This window comes from Polypterus senegalus, chromosome 10 (assembly GCF_016835505.1).
Source record: "Polypterus senegalus isolate Bchr_013 chromosome 10, ASM1683550v1, whole genome shotgun sequence".
Lineage (NCBI taxonomy): Eukaryota > Metazoa > Chordata > Cladistia > Polypteriformes > Polypteridae > Polypterus > Polypterus senegalus.
In genome coordinates, this window is record NC_053163.1 from 172,269,671 (window position 1) to 172,290,608 (window position 20,938).

General features: G+C 42.2%; 1 protein-coding gene across 1 annotated transcript; it reads left to right on the forward strand.

Annotated features, from left to right (window-relative positions):
- The first annotated feature begins 541 nt into the window (after positions 1-541).
- Positions 542-18,326, forward strand: LOC120538098 (rho-related GTP-binding protein RhoF-like). Its single transcript, XM_039767528.1, has 5 exons — positions 542-996; positions 6,330-6,417; positions 6,672-6,781; positions 10,946-11,080; positions 18,053-18,326. Exons 1-5 carry the CDS (start codon positions 853-855, stop codon positions 18,218-18,220), a joined length of 645 nt encoding a protein of 214 aa, XP_039623462.1. The 5' UTR covers positions 542-852; the 3' UTR covers positions 18,221-18,326.
- Positions 18,327-20,938: the final 2,612 nt, after the last annotated feature.

Here is a 20,938-nt window from a genome sequence, read left to right on the forward strand (position 1 = left end):
TGCACATTCCGCACACCTAATTCTGTTGTAGATTCAATGTTAAATGATTAATTTGCCGGCTATCATTTTGTAGATTTTTTTTTCCTCTACCTGCACAGTCCACACTTTGAGCACCCAAAATTAGGTCTCCTTACTGCGAGGCGGCAGTGCTACCACTGCACCACACAATTGATTCTATTTTAAATGGACAAATTAGCTATTTTGGCCCATCAAGCAACACTCAATAAACCCGTAATGACAAAGTGAAAATATGTTTTCAAAAAGGCATGCATTAAAAACCTTGTTAACTTTTAAAAAGTTTTGGCTACACAAACGGACATGATGGATTGAAAGTTCTCCCCTTGTTTGTCAAACACTTTAATTTTTTTGTATGCTCATTCTTTACTGCTCAGTAATCCGTCTTTTCACTTGTCGATTACTTATTATTCAATGTAGCGACACGCGTTGTGAGCCAACGTGTACAAATGTAGCGAAACTCACAATTGCGTTAGAGTGACATTTAGCCCCGCCCCCATCACCGCCCCTTCTCCCATAAGGGATTTCATTCCTTCACTCCGGTGGCTTTGCTGCAAAAAAGGCAAAAGGGAAACGGATCGCCGGTAACTTTTTCCACGTACCATTGCTGTAAACTCTACAAAAAATACAGCTTCACGCTAAAGTCCAGAACTGAATCGTGTCTGTTTTATGAACCGGTGAAAGCGCTACGCAAATACACATCGGAGCCGTTCAAGTGTTTGTAGCCGGGTGAGTCCAGATCTTCCTCCACTGAAGCGGCCGCTGCAGTTACAGAAGGTAAATGTAAAACAATAAGCCCATCGACTGTATGAGGATGAACTGAATTTCCACTTATTGATGACTCCAAGCTACACACAGATGGATGCGCAGCGGACAGAACGGAACACTGAATGTCCTTCCATTAAGACGGTCATCGTGGGAGACGGGAGTAGCGGCAAGACGTCTCTCCTGGTGACATTCGCCCGCGGGGAGTTTTTGGAGGTTTGTTCGCTTATTAGAGCAAAACATCATAATGTGAACTGTTGCTGTCCATTGTTAAAATGTCAGGGGTGTGTATGGGGGGCTGAGCGAGTGCACGAGTTCCAGGATACATGACGGTGAAACCACCGCTTCTCAATAGCTGCATTGTGTTTCTCATATAATGCCATGCACAAGTGGCTTAACTCGCTTCCAGTTATCTACTTATTCACGCAGCGTGATGTGCAAACCAGTTACTTATTCAACGCTAATAGAAAGACACAATGTTTGTGGTCCCGTTCCACACGACCCCCTTTTGGCTTTTTTTTAAATTCACTGACGACCCACTAGCAGCAATTGGAAAACTCACCACTGGTGAAACACGCGCGATCGAGGAGACCACCCTGGTGAAACACGTTCGATCGGGAGACCCTCGCAAATCGGTTTGTGTTACACCGTACCGGCAGATAAATAATGCAAACCGGAGACCCGCACCAGAGCCTCAACTGCAACGACCTGAACACTTCGTGATCGACGTAAAATGGAGCCGTAAGTCTGCCCATGACAGTATAATGCGACGCTGATGTTAAAAAAATCCACATTTTAAACATGCACAGGTACAAATGAGTTATATCATTTTGGGCCACTGTAATTTTTACAGTTTTGATAAGATATAAACATCTATGTTAAATTGCAGTTGACTTTTGCCCTGTACAAGGTGGATACCTGGATGGAATTGACTGGCAAAGTTAACACATCCCCATATCAAATTATTAGGATTTACTGTGATGTTTAATGGGCACCAATATATAGTCAAGTGCCTTTGGGCTACTCTAATCTTTAAACTTTTGAGAAAATACAGAAGAATAAACAATCAGATTTGCTGTGATATTAACCTTCACAGTTTTGTGACAAGACAGATGTCTTTGTTAGGATACAGTTTAGTTTTACCTGTCCAACATGAGTACCTGAGTGAAACTCACAGGCGAAGATTAGCACATTCCCATATCCAGTGAATGGGATATAAGCAGGTTCGCCAGGAAGCTGGAGTCCCAGTGTGTGGGCACCTGGGGTGAAACTGACTAGTACAGCTGGGAATAAAATGCCAGCCAAATAAGTCATTGACTTTAGAATGACCTGGACTCTGTGCCCAGGGCAGTATGTTAACTTTCACATGTTCTTCTGAAAACCAGGGGAGCCATTTTTGGGAACTCCAATGTCCTGGCTAAATTGTCTATCATTGAGTCAACATTCTGGCCCCCTAATCGTCCCATTTCTGAATGGCTAACTCTCTCTTTCACTCCTTCTCTCTCTCTCTCTCTCTCTATCATATAGTGCCTTTCACATTATCTATCTATCTATCCTACCATTCACATCTATTATATAGTGCCTTTCACATTATCTATCTATTATATAGTGCCTTTCACATCTATCTATCTATCTATCCTACCTTTCACATCTATTATATAGTGCCTTTCACATTATCTATCTATCTATCTATCCTACCTTTCACATCTATTATATAGTGCCTTTCACTCTATCTATCTATTATATAGTGCCTTTCACATTATCTATTTATCTATCTATCTATCTGTATGTAATTATCTAATGGGTGCCTAAAGACTTTGTTTTAATAAAACAAGAGCATTTCCCCTCAGACACACCTGTGACAGTCTGAAGACTAATAATAAGAGCACAGGTGAGTAAGTGGCTGGCAATCCGACCAAAGGCGCCCTGTTACATGGAGGCTGGCGACTCAGCTGGGCTTTGCTGTTCTCCCGGCCTACTGCTTGTGAACCAAAAGCCTCGACTTCTGCAGAAGTGGCTAAATGGTTAAAGTTCACAATCAGGACTGGAATGGAGACACAACCAATGCACTGCAGTGTGACTGGAATTAGCAAAAGCTTTGTGGTTTGGTAGATGTAGGAACTGAATAAGGGGCTTAGAAACAGAAAACTTCAGTTCTGTATCCTTGTACTCAGTAATAATCGGTACCTTTGTTAAGGCTGCCTGGATCTCGTGAGGTTGTGAGTTTAAAGTAATTTACTCAGTCCGTGCACTATTTGTTCATTTAATTCAGTGCGCCGTTAAAAGTCGAGGCTTTCAAACATTATTTGCAATTGCTACCCAAATAATTTGATTTTCCTGCTCATTGCTTCCATTTTCCTCTCTTCATAAACCATCATATCATGCTCTCCAATACCAAATCACCCAGTGCTTCCATTCAATTCAGATGATCTGTCCAGACTCCTAAATCAAGACCGTTTACTCTAATTATTTATTACCTTAGTGGTTCCAGCCTGTCTATGTACAGTAGGTGGTTTGAAATGCTGTAACAGTCTCCAGTTTGTGTGCCATATATGCTTGTAGTAGTAGGGTGGGTGTTGTACAGGGTTAGCCATTACGGACGCAATGAGAAGTCAAGCAAAATGACACGTTTTATTGGCTAACTAACAAGATTACAATGTGCAAGCTTTCAAGGCAGCTCAGGTCCCTTCTTCAGGCAAGATGTAAGCTGTAACTGCTGTGATAAAGACCCATTGGGATCAGTAAAAAAAAATAAAATCTACCAATTATAAAAACTCACGGCGCAAATAATTCAGAACACCTGTGCACCTGCTTACCCATGCAACTCTCTAATCGGCCAATCACATGGCTGCAGCACAATGCATCAAATCCCTCAGATGCAGGTCAGGAGCTTCAGTTAATATTCACATCAAACACATCAAAATGGGCGGAGAAAATGTGATTTTGACTGTGGAGCAAGACAGGCTGGTCTGAGTATTTCTGTAACTGCTGATCTCCTGGGATTTTCACAAACAACAGTCTGCAGAGTTTACTGAGAATGGTGTCTTCTTCTTCTTCTTTCGGCCACTCCCGTCACAGGTTGCCACAGCAGATCATCTATTTGTATATCTTCCTGCCCTCTCCATCTTCCTCTGTCATACCCATCACCTGTATGTCCTCTCTCACCACATCCATAAACCATCTCTTAGACCTATCTCTTTTCCTCTTCCTTGGCAGCTCTATCCTTAGCACCCTTTCTCTCAATATACCCCTCATCTCTCCTCTGCACATGTCCAAACCAGCTTGATCTCGCCTCTCTGACTTTGTGTCTCAACCGTCCAACCTGAGCTGACCCTCTAATGTCCTCATTTCTAATCCTGTCCATCTTTGTCACACCCAATGCAAATCTTAGCATCTTTAACTCTAACACCTCAAGCTCTGTCTCCTGCTTTCTGGTCAGTGCCACCATCTCCAGCCCATATAACAAACCCAAAACAAGAGCACCACAGATGCAATGTTTGCTCTAAGGGTGTTGATGAAGAAGTATAGAGAAGGCCAGAAGGAGCTGCATTGCGTCTTTGTAGTGTGAAAAACAAACAAAAAAAATTATCCAGTGATCATCAGTTCTATGGAGAGAAACGCCTTCTTGATGGGAGAGGTCAGAGAAGAATGGCCAGACTGGTTTGAGCTGACAGAAAGGCTACGGTAACTCTGATAACCATTCTGTGCAACTATGGTGAGCAGACAAGCATCTCAGGATGCACAACACGCCAAACCTTGAGGCAGATGGGCTACAACAGCAGAAGACCACTTTGGATTCCACTCCTGTCTGCCAAAAGCATAAAGCTGAGGCTGCAGTGGGCACAGGCTCACCAAAATTGGATGGACAAAGACTAGAAAAACGTAGCCTGGTCTCAACAATCTCAATTTCTGCTAAGGCACGCAGATGGTAGGTACCAACAGCAGGAATCCACATACTCAGACTGCCTTGTGTCAACAGTTCATGCTGGTGGTGATAGTGTAATGGTGTGGGGAATGTCTTCTGGGTACATTTTGGGCCCATTAGTACCAATCAACCATAACTTGAATGCTACAACCTGTTTACTGTTTGTGTAACATTGCTGACCATGGGCATCCCTTCATGGCCTTAATTTAACCATCTGCTGATGGGTACTTCCTGCATGATATTGCAGCATGTCACAAAGCAAAAGTCATCTCAAAACTGGTTTCATGAAAATGACAAGGAGTTGAGTGTCCTTCAGTCAGTCAATCAATCTGACTCCAGTAGAAAACCTTGGGGATATGGTAGAACGGGAGATTCAAAGCCTGACAAATCTGCAGAAATTGAGTAATGCAATCATGTCAACCTGGATGAGAATCTCAAGCGAATGCTTCCAACATCTTGTGGAATCCATGGCACAAAGAATTGAGGCTGTTTTAAGAACAAAAGAAGGCTTCACCCAGCATTGGTATTGAGGTTCTAAGAATGTGTTCAATGACTGGTTATACGTTGTCATGCGTGAGTGTCCAAGGGCCACTCTCTGAGTTCCACCCTGGACCCAGAGGGGGCGCTGCCACTAACTGTCTCGTCTTCTTCTTCCTCCACAGTGCAGAGACACCGCCCAATAAGGGCAACTGACTCCACCTCTTCTGGTTCCTGGCCCATAAAAGCGCGACCGCCAGGATGGAGGCATCACTTCTTACCCAAGCAACCAGAGCAAATGAGCTCCACTCTCGCCAAATGACAAACTAAATAGTTGTAATGGAGTTAGCCACGCTATTTTGGTGGCAGTATTTTGTGCTTCCTTTATATGCCATCGTGCCTTAATTTTGTTTGAAACCTTGAGTAAACACTCTAAAATTTATTTGTGTATCACCCTGTCATTCCTTCAGATGACCACAACATAGAGTGTTACAATGCTTAATGGCCAAATCTGTTTGGGTGTGATGCCAGCCTACCCATGATTCTGTCCATCCAAGTCTATAAAATGTTGCTTAGCCCAGTCATACCTATCTTTTTATGCTCAGATTTTTCCTTCTCTACCAGCTTCCCCACCTACCATGCAGGGAATACGCTGTTCAATATTAAACTGGAGTATAGTAGCTCACTGCTCCCACTCTTTTGACAATTCCATTGAACTCCATTGACTGCTTCCTGTCTGTCTACTCTGTGTTCACCTCTGTCTTCCATGTCTGGTGCTCTCTCAGTACTAAGCATCCACCCATCACCCAACCCGCTATATCCTAACACAGGGTCACGGGGGTCTGCTGGAGCCAGTCCCAGCCAGCAAAGGGTGCAAGGCAGGAACAAATCCCGGGAAAGGGCACCAGCCCACCGCAAGGCACATTCTTAACCATTACCAAGGTAAAATCTGGTCTTTTCCCCCATGTCTACTAGTCCACCTTAACAATCTGTCCTGTCCATTCCACTCTTCGCCTATTTGTGCCCACTACTCCCACCAGATCTCTCCTGTTTCTTAATACTTTTACAGAGTTCAGTGCTCCCACTCTGCCCACGTGTTCACCTCACTCTCACAAACTGAAATCGCCTGCTGCTTTTATTTCCTCAGGATTACATCCCCACAGTTTTTGAGAGGTACACAGCTAATGTCACTTCAGGAAGTCAGAAAGCTGAAATCCACCTGTGGGACACAGCAGGTATGTCTCACAAATCCTTAAATTCCTATCATTCAGGAGCTATCTCTCTCTTCTTTTTTGGGATTTTGGATTTTGTTTTGTTTTTAAGATTATTAACCAATTTATTTATATTTCTTTCTTTCTCTCAAGCTTGTGTAAAGTTCTATCTATCTATCTATCTATCTATCTATCTATCTATCTATCTATCTATCCATCCTGTTAAGTCGGGTCATGCTGTAAATCATGTGATGTTTTTTTTTACTCTGTTCTAATAGGCCAGGAAGAGTATGATAGGCTCCGGCCCCTGTCCTACACGGGCGCCAATGTGGTACTCATTTGCTATGATGTCACCAATCCCAGCAGCTATGAAAATGTCTTGACGAAGGTGAGGCGGCCTCACGCTGGGCAAGTTGCATTTGGTCTTTCCATTCGAGTTCAATGAAGTCACTTTTAAGTTGAGCTTGAACTTACAGTTGCTGCTACAACTAATTTGACTTGACTAACTTTGGCTTCTAAATACAAAAGCTAAAAGTACCGACATTAGCTTTCCATTTAAGCTTCCAACCTTAGTGTTTTGGTAACCCAAAACATCCCAAGGCACACCACTGTTCTATTAAACACAAAAAACATTCTATCTTATACACTTCCTGGACTCTCCAAAGTGGCGGGACTAGCAGCGAAGCTGCTAAAAAGCAGCTGTGACATCAGCGTTTGCAGACATGGCGCTTAGTGAGCACTTTGGGCGCATCCCCAGCTGCTTCATCCCTCTGCCCGCCGCTCTCTGCCTCAAAGGCAACTTGTATGCCCACTCCACTGTTCACCGGCCCTATGAGACTCACTGTGAGACTCGCTGAGTCCATCCAGGCAGATGGACTATAGCACCCAGGAGACACGTCTGAAGTGCTCCAAGTGCTGTGTCTGTAACATCGTTATCGTGGTGCTGCTTTTAAGCCAGCTTCTCCAGGTAGTTCTGTGCTCCACTGACAATACTCAACCTCCTGAGTAGCTTGTCACTCTCAGAATTAGACCCAGGTTGCGTTACAATATTATTTCCACGGCACACCTGCGTAGCTCTCATGGTGCACCACTGTGCCACGGCACACAATCAGAACCACACTGTTAACTACAGGTGTTTTAAAGAAAAACTGAATTTTCTGCTGTCCCTATACATCACAGTGAAAGGGCGGCGCAAGGTGGTGGTTAGTGCTGCTACCTCACTTATCCACAGTCCTGGTGGCTATCTATGTGATGTTTGTATGTTTCTCCTATGCGAGTGTAAAGGTACAAAGCTGGAATGAGTGAATTGGAGAAAGTTACCTTTGATTAAAGAGAGTTTCTATGCCACATATCTCCAGTTCGATAATGGGAGTCTATGAACCTGGAACTGTTTCCATCCCACGTCCTTCTGGATTCTGTGATGGAGCAGCGCCCCACATGCATTTGGTTCCTCTCTTATGGCACCTGCAGCAGGAAAGGCTCAGGTTTCCATGCGTGGCTACAGTAGTGTTTTTTAGCATCTAACCAACTTACTGTATAAAGTTTAAAAACAATATCTCTCAATGCCTGATCATTAAGAACATTATATTAACATGCAACTATTTATGTCAAGTCGTTTTCTTTTTCTTGTTTTTTAATTTTATTTGAAGAAAATAACATTCTATACAATCAAGTCTGACTTCTGCAAGAAAGAAGATAACATTACATACCATGAAGTCGAAGTTAACAAAATAGAATTCAACTCCCACCCGAGAGAAAGAGAGGAGAGCCAACAGCAAGAACAAATCCTTAAAAACAGCAAGCAAGGGAGAATGTCCTTCTCCCCGCTATAAATGCTTATTCTAAAATTGTATTAATTAGATCTATTATAAAATATAATCTTGAGACGAGACTATTGCCAAGAGATTTTTTCAAGTCCCGCCCTCCTCTCAACCATTTACGGCTAATGGTCCACGCCTGCGGTCCTCTTACCTCTCATTCGCGTGAATGATTTTGTCAGACACAGTTCCTGCGCTCTCAGTGCTTATAAATTTTTACGTTTTCCTCACTTTAAGTTCCCAATAAAAGAAAACTTATGTCCAAATCTTGTTGAAGAATTTCATCCTGAAGGGTTATCAACAGAAGAAATGAGTACATGAGCAATCCTAGCAACGAGAAACGATGAAGTGAAACAAATTAACGTAAAAATTGTTATTCGGTCACACAGCAAATTGGTTAAATGCGTATCAATAGACTCTGCTGAAACAGTTGGTGGTAGTGGTGGTGTGGGAGATGAAAACATCAACTTACAATATCACGAAGAATATCTACAACCATTAACACCGTCCGGTCTTCCACTGGCCGAATTACTGTTGAAAGAAGGATGTGTCATAATGTTATTGTGTAATGTATATATGAGTGATGCTATCCAATAGGACAAGATTAGTTGCATTCAAAATTGGTCGAACAATTTTGACATGTAAAATTTTAACAGGTGACGAGAACGGTAATGTAGTACATCTTCCGTGGATAACTTTAGACACCAAAGGAGATCTTAATATGCTATTCGTATTAAAACGTTTACAGTTTACCGTTAGAATAGCTTTTGCTATGACAATTAACAAATTACAGGGACAAACATTCGAAAAAGTCAGTTTATTTATTAGAGAGAAAGAAACGATATTCACTCACGGGCAGTTATACGTTGCGTTGTCACGATGTAACTCCAAACACGGAATCAAAATTCAATGCAATATTGACAAAAGTTAATTCCAAATATTGTTTTAAATGAAATGTAAGTTTAAAAAGTATTTGCAGGTTGATTTCAAAGCCAAACAGAACGAAAATGTATAACGCAACGAAAACCTCTAACACAACATGAAACATAATTTTCTTTCAATTTATTACATTTTACAATTTTTTACTATGGTTAATTACTTATTGTAATGTAAAATAGTTAGGTCTATTATGCATATGTAATAATTCCCATGAAAATAACAATCTGTTTAAATTGTACATCTGCTTCCCCATATGTGAGCCGGCAGAGCTGCAAAGTGGCTAACGTGTAGCGCCTGCCCAGAGATTGGCGAGCGAAGCGAGTGTGGGGCACAGCCCCCTAGTAGATTAAAAAGAGTTTTACATAGATTCTCTAAGCTAGAATTAGATTTCTTCCAATTTCAAATTCTATAGAACATCAGTTACCCACTGACTTACAACAGGTTGGCTGGGATTCTTCCAGTTGAGCAAGATAAGTCTATGTGCTGGTAGTGTGGTACAAGCAATTACAATCAAGTTGTCCTTCTCCACTTTAAACCCATCCAGGTGTCCACAAAGCACAGTTGTTAATGGGTTATGAATGATTATGACACCAAGGCTGTCTGATGAGCATTCACAGATTTTTTACTAAAATTATGTTAATCTGGTGCACTTCCAAAATATGTGTCCCAGTGAAGTTGTAACTTGATTGCAGTGTTTGCGGGGTGGATCGTGCCCTGGATACAATTTGGAAAATTTTAAATGAGATAAAAGTTATCGATGAAAGATTTTAAGTTGAATGATTGAATGCTTTGTGTGTATGGAGCTGGAGTGTATTCTATGCATGTCTACCGTCCACTCCTTTTCTGAGATACTAAGTGAAAGATCCTTTCCCCGCTGTACCCTCGGATGTTTGAAAGGAAGAGACTTAAATATGTTTTTACAAATTATTGAGATGCTGTTTGTGTCTTGGAGACTAATCAGTATTGCCTCTGGAATAGAAATGGGTGGGAGGTGTGGAAAATTGATTAGGTTCCTATTAGCAATGTTTCTGATTTGAAAGTAGTGGAAAAAATGCGTTGATGGGAAATTAAATTTTAAGCATAACTGTTCATAAGATGCAAAGTGTTTTAATCCTGAATATTTTCCAAAGATTAAATACTGTGTAGGTTTGAGAGGGAACAAAAAGTGGATTATCTTACAGCCACACCAGTTTGACTGTGCCTGATCTTGTCAAGTCAGATTCTAACCCAGTTAATCCTGACCAGGGTGTTTGGGGGTGCTGGTGCCTATCAAGCTAGCATAGGGCGCAAGGCAGGAGCAAACCCATGACAGGTTGCCAGTCCATTGCAGGGTGAACACACACACACACACACATACCTCAAACACACAATAGGGCCAATCTAGTGTCACCAGTTCAACTAAACGGTATGTCATTGGCCAGTAAGAAAAAACTGGAGCACCAGGAGGAAACCCACACAGACATGGGAAGAACATGCAAACTCCACACAGGGAGGACCCGGGACACGAACCCTGGTCTCTTTATTGCAAGGCAACAGCTACCACTGTGCCACCGTGCCACTCACAGCTATTTATATAAACCTTAAATAATCACATCACATTTTTAAAAGTGGGGATAATATTTGAAAATGTGGATATCCAATGTACAAATGTGAAATAGTTGATGAAATACTGTTTTTCTGTGTTGTGTATGGAAATGGAAATGTTATTTGTCTTGTTATAGACACAGTTCTGTTCTTTCAAAAAAGAATTCAATAATCTCTGTGTACCCTCATCCTGTCTCCCTTCTCTTTTAAAGTGGCATCCTGAAGTTAAACATTTCTGCAGAGGGGTTCCATTCTTGCTCGTCGGCTGCAAGACAGACTTGCGTAAAGATAAAATCCACCTGCGCAAGTTACGAGAGAGTGGATCTGAGCCCATTACCTACTCTCAGGTAATCTAACCGGCATATTACCAGCTGACTGGTGAGTCTCATACTTACTCACTGATGGAGAGACTCAAAAAATGTTTATGTTCCAGTTTGAATAACAGAAAAACATGTTGTGCCACAGCAGAGAACAGTTAGCATCAGTTGTATGGGACATCAGCCTTATTTAAAATGTGGTCATACAGAACTACAGCATTCACTTGCCTTTCTGTTTTCTGATAGAGATAATCCAAATGGGTGGCGCAGTGGTAGTGCTGCTGCCTTGCAATTAGGAGACCCGGGTTCGCTTCCCGGGTCCTCCCTGCGTGGAGTTTGCATGTTCTCCCCGTGTCTGCGTGGGTTTCCTCCGGGCGCTCCGGTTTCCTCCCACAATCCAAAGACATGTGGATTGGCGATTCTAAATTGGCCGTAGTGTGGGTGTGTTTGTGTGTGTCCTGCGGTGGGTTGGCACTCTGCCCAGGATTAGTTCCTGCCTTGTGCCCTGTGTTGGCTGGGATTGGCTTAAGCAGACCCCTGTGATCCTGTGTTCGGATTCAACAGGTTGGAAAATGGATGGATGGATAATTTGGTGGCTACCACATCTGAAGTCTGCCTTGTTGCACAATCCATTTACACTCCCAAGAAAGGGTGGGAAGGTGTTGATGAACAACAAATACTGTAGCTTTGCTTTGTGCCCTCCACCACCATAACCTATTATCTATTTGATTCATCAAAAATTTCAATGTTCGGTTTTCGCTGGATCTCAACATTTTAAGGTCCCGGATACTGAAAACATCGATATCACAATGATGGGTGTATACTTGTCTGTGTGTGTGTGTGTGTATGTCTGTGTGTCACAGTTTCGTGAAGATGGTCTAGAGCTAAAATGGCTGGAAGGAAAAATACCAAACTTGACACTTAAGCCTGTTATGAGATGACGATGTGCTGATTAGTTTTTGAGCCAAATCATGTACGAGCAAGAGTCACTGTAGAAGAACCCTCAAATACTGTAATTCTGCAATTAATTATGAACTCTTCTCGTCAATTGCTATCATAATGACCTATTTTATGATCAAAAAGGTCTGCATCACAGCGGTGAATAATTACTGAAATGTTATAGAATAGTTTGGGTAACACAAAGCCTATTGATGCTCACGTCTGAATTTTTTTTTATATATATTTTGATTCATTTCAGGAGCCCTACAGCCTGTGCATAATCCGGCTATAGGTCAAAGTGCTGATCTAAATGTTGTGTATAAAGGGAGATGTCACCACTGAGGCTCTATAAATTATGTTTCTGTATCAGAAGCTACTAGTTTAATTTTGCATAGTGCTCCTCACGGAGTACAGGTGCAGAGCGCTATAAATAAATCAATTTATACATATGAACACACAGAAAAAGATCACAATTTCAGTAAGATTAACGTAAAAAAAAAATCACAACACAAGTCCATTAACATTATACAGTAATTAAGAAATGATCAGTTGATGACAGAGGTCAGGAAACAGTAACTCCGTGGTGAGCTGTGTCCCTGATGGAATTATACTTCTGGTGGGGTGCATGGCACATTATAATAGAATGTCACAATTCTGGTGGCCTAGGCCAACCAATCAACCTCCCCCATTATTCAGTATTTTAAGTGTAGGATGAACATACTGTAGTAAGAAGTAGACTGAATTCTGTAGAATTTCAAGGCTCCCAATATCTTGGGTGTCACTTTTCGTTGGCAGTAGAAGTCACTTTGCAATGAGTGACCGACATTTCCTGAGAAAATTAAACCTCTGTGGGGAGGGGGTCCCATAGTTGGTTTTTACAATCAAGTCATAGTCAAAAACCAGACAAATATCCTGCAATATCATAAGGACAAGCTGGGCAGTCTAATAAGGAGATTAAAACATTCTATCCTTGGATTACAAAGATCCCAGTATATCTGGTGTCATCACTGGCCATGGGCAGAAGTAGCATCCAGTCTGGCAATATATTAGTTCATTTTATTATTATTAACAAAAAACAACCAAGAGATGGGTCTACAATTAAGGAGACAGAATCATAGACAAAACTGAATATAAAATTGAAACCGAGTACCAAACCCAAAACTCTAATCAGAAATTCTTATCATAAATAAATGTTGCAATATCCTTGGAGTTTTTGCCCCTGACCATTAGTTCATAGATAACTAATAATCCAAGATGGCACAGGAATGAAGTCACCAACACAACTAAAATAAACACTCAAAACTAATCCCAGGTGTGCACTGGGATGGATTGTGGCTGAGGTTTTTGTTGAGGATCAGCACCTTCAAGTCTGAGGTTATGATTCTCAGCTGGAAAAAGGATGGAGTGCCCACTCTGGGTTGAGGAGGAGAAGCACGCCAAACAGAGAAGGTTTAAGTATTATGTGGTCTTGTTCGGAAGTAAGGGAAGAGGGGACTAATAATAATAATAATAATAATTTATTACATTTATATAGCGCTTTTCAAGGCACTCAAAGCGCTTTACATACAAGGGGGGGATCTCCTCAACCACCACCAGTGTGCAGCATCCACCTGGATGATGCGACGGCAGCCATAGTGCGCCAGAACGCCCACCACACACCAGCTTACTGGTGGAGAGGAGACAGAGTGATGAAGCCAATCAGTGTATGGGGATGATTAGGAGGCCATGACGGTCAGAGGCCAATGGGCAAATCTGGCCAGGATGCCGGGGTAACACCCCTACTCTTTCCGAAAGATATCCTGGGATTTTTAATGACCACAGAGAGTCAGGACCTCGGTTTAACGTCTCATCCGAAAGACGGTGCTTTTTTACAGTATAGCGTCCCCATCACTATACTGGGGCATTAGGACCCACACAGACCACAGGGTGAGCACCCCCTGCTGGCCTCACTAACACCTCTTCCAGCAGCAACCTAGTTTTTCCCAGAAGGTCTCCCATTCAGGTACTGACCAGGCTCAACCCTGCTTAGCTTCCGTGGGCAACCAGTCTAGGGCTACAGGGTGATATGGCTGCTGGCTGAGAGATTGACAGGTGGATAGGAGCAGCATCAGAAGTTATGCGGACATTGCAAAGCTGAAAGCTCTCGATTTGTGTTCCTTCGCCTAACCTATGGCCACCAGTTTTGGGTTGTGACTGAGAGAGCTATATTATGCATACAAGCTTGGACATGAGCTTTATTTGCAGGATGTCTGGGCTCAGACTTAGAAGTAGGGTGAGGAGCACAGACATTCATTGATGAGCTCAAAGTAGAGCTGCTATTCCTCTGTAATTGAAAAGTATCAGTTGAGGTGGTTTGGGCATCTGATTAGGATGCCTCACTGCGAAGGTGTTTTTTGGGCATTCCAACTGGAAGGAGACCCAGGACATATTGGAGTGATTATATCTCTCAGGTGGACTCAGTATCCCCTTGGAGCAGTTGGAGAAGGTGGAGGGGAAAAGTAACGTCTGGGTATCTTTACTTAGACTGCTTCCCCTGTGACCTGGACCTGGATAAGCAGTAGAAAATGGATGGAGTTTTTGATGGCAGTTATCCTATATTAAGTACAGGCCAATTAATTTATTTCCTGAGGTATGACCCCCCCCCATCCCAATATTTTCTACAGGTATCCATGCTTTAGTTGAGATACCTTGCCTCGTTTAAAAGGACTTGTGTGTTTTAATTGATCAGGTCCTGCCTAGGACACCATCATCATGATCTGGGATATTTTGAGAGCCATGTAAAAAGTCAGAGACTTCTTTCATTTCGTCTGCTTGCACTTAGCCTGGAGCTCTCTTTAACAAACACCATACATAGTATACATCCCTCATGAAACTGAGGCAAGTCTCAGACGTGTCTCATTTTCGAATAAAGCTGGTGCCAGACGGCTTACCCGTGACAGTCAGCCCACAGCCAATTAAACAGAAGCGTCATTGTCCTTCGATGCTGTGTACCTGCCTCTCTGCAGACCTGGCGTCTGTTTCGGAGTCCCATAGGATTCTTTGTAGGATGTTCCTCTGCGTAGCCATGGTGTCAGTTTCAGGAGCCAGTGGAAGGTTGGTCCAGACACAATAGCTCTTGATGTCTAATGAAGTAGAAAACCTAGGCCAGGCTGCTCAACATTTCCCCCTGTAGTGCTAACTAATTAGAACAGGTAATGTTTAAAGGGGGCAGCTCCCTTGGGGAATCCACTTTGGTGGTTCAAACCTACAGAAAGGATATCCCACAGGCCTTATCAAAATTCATGTTGTTGTTGTTGTAAAAGATGGATCTAATCGTGGATGCTTGGAGAGCAAACAAAACACTGTACTGAGTAGCTCAGTATGATAGAGTCTATTATGAAACAATCTATATTCAATGAATGAATGAATGAATGAATGGTGATACTATTCATATTTCTAGTGTTGTTTATTAGCGTCTTACATGAATAGGACAAGTGCCAGAAACAAAGAAATAAGATTTATAGTCAACAACGGGCAGGCTCATGGTTAGATCTAAATCTTCAACTCTCCATAACATTTTGTATCATATCATATGGATTCTTTCTTGATAAATTACTCCTAGACAAATTTCTTCAGGCACACCAGGCATAAGCACCAGTTGCAGAGATCAGATCTCACTGCCTGTGGCGCATTATACTGCTGCTGGCTAAGCGATAAACCTGCAGTCATGAACTGGTGTGCTGATGACCAACCTATGCCGGCATTAGCTGTAAAAAGACTGCGATTCAAAAAAAAAACTGGCCACTATTGTTAGCAGTTGGGCACCATAATGCATAAAGCTTTCACATAAAATGTAATGCTGAAATCATTTTAAATTTACATATGCCAGAAACTACTTTTGACAGAACCATAACTGAGGCTTTAAACAATGGCACCAAGGAAAACGCTGCAAAAAAGGGGAAAAACAAAAACACAAGGAGAAAGAGACAACATAACGTCCTCAATTTAGCACACCTACATTTAAGGTTGTAGGGGGATGCAACCTATCCTGGCACCATATAGTGCAAGGTAGGGATCAACTCTGAATAGGGAGCCAGTTCAAAGCCAATTTAGCGTCCTCAATTTACATAACACCCATGTCCTTTGGGAAGTGGAAGGAAAAGCAGAGTGTCTGAAAGAAAACCCTTAGAGACACAGTGAGAACATATGAAATTCACACGCATAATGACCAAACATGGGATTCAAATGCAGGAATCCATAGGCAGCACTGTTGGGAAAAATAACAGCTGGGGTACGTGCTTCTTGAATTTGCGGTTATTACTGTTTTTTTATTGTGTTTTCAGTGGTTGCCCCTAACTTGTTAAAGTCAGGTTTGTGAAATATATTTTATTACTGTACCAAAAATATTACAGATAACTGGACATTCATCCATTCATTATCCAGCCCGTTATATCCTAACTACAGGGTCACAGAGGTCTGCTGGAGCCAATCCCAGCCAACACAGGGCGCAAAGCAGGAAACAAACCCCGGGCAGGGCACCAGCCCATCACAGGGCACACATACACCCACATACCAAGCACACACTAGGGACAATTTAGGATCACCAATGCACCTAACCTGCATGTATTTGGACTGTGTGAGGAAACCCACGCAGACACGGGGAGAACATGCAAACTCCACGCAGGGGGGACCCGGGAAGCGAACCCGGATCTCCTAACTGGAGGCAGCACGGCTACCACTGTGCTACCGTGCCGCCCATAACTGGACATATTTATATATTTTTTTGCAGCTTTTCTAGCTCTTATTGAGGTACTATATCCTTAGATATTTATGTAATAAGCTATATAAAACAGACATGTTTCCTGGGAAATCCCAACTGAGTGCAAATACTGGAATGACTGAAATTGGGCACAGAGAGTGTTTTATTGTGGGAAACTCTTTAAACCAAGCTTTTCCCACCACAGCCACAAGTACAAATATGCACAAGCACAACTTCTTTCTTTCTTTCGTCACTGCCTCTTCCGCTCCTCTCCCAAGCTTCATCCAACTCTGGCTCCCTGATGGTTGGCAGTTTCATTTTATTCCAGCTGCCCCTGATCTTCCACGCACGTAGTCTGTCAGCACTTCCAGGTGAGATGGAAACCCCATAATATAGGGACTAATTGTTGAAATGTTATAGAATACATAGATAGATAGGTAGATAGATACTTTATTAATCCCCAAGGGGAAATTCACATACTCCAGCAGCAGCATACTGTTAAAAACAATATTAATTAAAGAGTGATAAAAATGCAGTGCAAGTTAAAAAATGCAAGGTGGAGAGTGCGAGGCAGGTATACCAGACAATAACTTTGTATAATGTTAATGTTTACCCCCCCCACCCCGGGTGGAATTGAAGTGTCGCATAGTGTGGCGGAGGAACAATCTCCTCAGTCTGTCAGTGGAGCAGGACGGTGACAGCAGTCTGTCGCTGAAGCTGCTCCTCTGTCTGGAGATGATCCTGTTCAGTGGATGCAGTGGATTCTCCATGACTGACAGGAGCCTGCTCAGCGCCCGTCGCTCTGCCACGAATGTCAAACTGTCCAGCTCCGTGCCTACAATAGAGCCTGCCTTCCTCACCAGTTTGTCTAGGCATGAGGCGTCCCTCTTCTGAAATAAGTTGCCAGTTGTTAGTTTGGGTAACTTGGTTCCTAGGGTGCAAAGCCTACTGATGCTCACATCCCAATTTTAGTTTTTTCCAACTAGAGCACAGACAGGTGAAGTGACTTGCTCATGGTCACCGAGTGTCAGTTGGGGGATTTGAACCCAGATCCTCAGAATTTGAAATCCAGAACCTTAAACTCTATTCCACACTACCCTGTGTTGGAGCTATCAATTGTGAAATAAAACATTTAATCTCAATATTATTTTAGAATAAATAAATCAGAGCTGCAAATATCATACAATTAAAATAAAAAAAACATGTATAGCAGAAAAGTGTGGTCACTTTGTTGTGCTTTTGACAAAATTATTACTTATTGATCATTCAGGGTGATTTCAAATAAAACAATGAAAATCTACACCATGTTTTTTTTGTCCAAACAGGGCAAAAACTTGGCACATCAGATTGGAGCGGCCATGTACCTTGAATGCTCATCCAGGCTGCAAGAAAATGTTGCGGCCATCTTTTCCGAGGTGGTCGTTCTGGCAAGCAGCTCGGAGAAAAGACAGAAGTACAAGTGCAGGAATGGGTCTGGCTGTGCCGTTTTCTAAGGTGGCCTGCCTCTCCATCCCAGGTGGTCTCCGTCCTCCTCTTGATTTTTTTTTTCTTTTCTAAATACTGTAGATCTGAAAAATAAAATATTCATGTGAGTTCTAATTCAAGAGTAAAGGACTGTCATTTCCCAAACCGTACTCTGTTCCAGATTTAATGCAGTTTAATATTTGATTAGAGAAGAACTGTCACTGATTAAAGGAGTGTTGCATATTGAGAGCCTCTGTGTAAAGCGATACATCTCTTATGGTGAACTTTTACCATCATTTTTTTTTTTAGAGGCACAAATTGACTAAACATTGTCTAAAAAAGCACACATGTGCCTGCATACGTAAGGTCCCACAATTCACACTGCATGTCGTGACCAAAACCAAGCTATGAACTTCAAGGGGCTCTCCACCAACATTAGAAAGATTTAGACCGGTGATTCCCAATGTGGGTCAACTTGATTTTTCTAGGGGGGCAATTCGAGAATTTAGGTACGTTAAACAATTTATAAAATGGAAAAAACAGAAATTCACTGTTAAAAATGATAGAAAAAAAATTATTTTTATTTTTTACAGACACACATTTATATAAACATAGAAGGGATGGTGGAGAACCCTTTAATTTATGATTTTACAGCTGGCTTGGGTTTTTTTTTACTTAGAAATGGTTTTTACCATTAAAATAATATGAATTGTAACAATGTTTATAACATTTTGCAATATAACAAAAATATAAAATGATCAAAACATTACAGAAAATGGTGCCATTAAAGTTTTTATATTATTACATGTTCTCAAAACTGTATTTGCTGCATTTTCATATTACTTCATATTATATTATTATTATTTTTTTTTTTACAATTTCTTAGTGATTTCATAGTCAATACTTCAACTATCCTTTACCTCTTTTGTTTCCATGTTCTTTGGAAGCTTGTTTAGACCAAATTAATGACATTATGGGCTTCCTCCACGTGAGTAGGAGTTCACTTTTTGAATAGGTAATAATAAGAATAAGGTATATGTTACAGTGGGGGACATCATGATTTTAGAGAGGCCTAGGTGGGGCATGGCCAAAAAAGGGTGGGAACCACTGATTTAGACGTTCCCACTTACCTGTAAAATACTGGTCAGTCTTGAGGACTCAGACAGAATTTCCGTAATATATAAAACTATTTTGCAGTCCCTCACTTTCAAATATCCAAGAGAAAAGTGGGAAAAGGATCCCTTGCTCAATTTTTCAGAAAAGATTTAGACGAGAACAGGGCATTCAACCCAATAAACCTCGCCAGTCCTTTCCACTTAATTCCTCCAAAATAACAGCATTGAAGACCCCTAAAGTCCTACTGTCTGCCACACTACTTGGAAGCTTATCCCATGTTTCTATTGTTCTCTGTGTGAAGAAAAGCTTCTTAATTTATGTGCAAAATTTGTCCAGTTGTATAGCCTGAACATTTCCTCCTCCTTCTGCGCTTGGATAAAGGATTTCTTCACTCTGCCCAACAAACTGCTAGAATTGGCGCCCACATCACCTCTACCTTCACACTCAGCACCAGCTCCCCTCAGGGCTGTGTACTGAGCCCTCTTCTCAATGCCCTGTAAACTTATGACTGTACATCTAATTACTGATGACTCCACAGTGGTACGTCTCATAACCGGTGACAAAGAGTCAGCAGACAGGGACGACGTGCAGAAGCTGTCAGTGTGGTGCTCCATGGACATTCTCTCACTCAACACCCACAAAACTAAAGAGATGATCATTGACTTCAGGAGGCACAAAGCAGAGCCAGCCCCACTCTACATCAACCTGCATCTCTGAAGACCTGTCCTGGACAGCAAACACTCTGGCAGTGGTCAAAAAGTCCCAGCAGCAACTGTGTTTCCTGAGATTTCTCCGGAAAGTGGAAATGAAGGGGAAGCTGCTGTTGACCTTCTACCACTCAACCATCCATCCATCCATTTACCAACCTGCTGAATCTGAACACAGGGTCACGGGGGTCTGCTGGAGCCAATCCCAGCCAACACAGGGCACAAGGCAGGAACCAATCCCGGGCAGGGTGCCAACCCACCGCAGGACACATACAAACACACCCACACACCAAGCACACACTAGGGCCAATTTAGAATCGCCAATCCACCTAACCTGCATGTCTTTGGACTGTGGGAGGAAACCGGATCGCCTGGAGGAAACCCACGCAGACACGGGGAGAACATGCAAACTCCATGCCGGGAAGCGAACCCGGGTCTCCTAACTGCGAGGCAGCAGCGCTACCACTGTGCCACCGTGCCGTATCACTCAACCATTGCGGTTATTTTAGCAGACTATATTTCAACACGGTATGCTGGCTGTACAGCAGCAGACAGGGAAAGCTCTGCAGAGGGCAATATCAATGGCAGTGAAAATCATTGGCTGCTTTCTGCCCTCCCTGGAAGATATCTCCAGTGCCCCAATGCCTCTGCAGAGCCAGGAAAATCATTAAAGAGCCTTCTCATCCTGGCCACTCATTGTTCACACTACTGCCCTCCGGCAGGCAGTACAAGATCATTAAAAGTAGAACAAAATAATTTTTTTATCCTTAAATTTAAAATTTTAAAAACTCATAGACTGTTATGTATATATATATATATTGTGTATTATGTATATATATATATATTATTTCCAGTATGTACGATGATTACTTTAGTGGATAATAATTTCCAGCCCTTATTTATCTATGGTACAGTATTAATTTG

Bases quoted from the DNA above. Each gene is read 5' to 3' on its own strand.
- LOC120538098 (XM_039767528.1), top strand. From the start codon at position 853: ATGACTCCAAGCTACACACAGATGGATGCGCAGCGGACAGAACGGAAC. The intron at 6,782-10,945 runs GTGAGGCGGCCT...TCTCTTTTAAAG, and splicing joins ATGAAAATGTCTTGACGAAG to TGGCATCCTGAAGTTAAACA. The intron at 11,081-18,052 runs GTAATCTAACCG...TTGTCCAAACAG, and splicing joins AGCCCATTACCTACTCTCAG to GGCAAAAACTTGGCACATCA.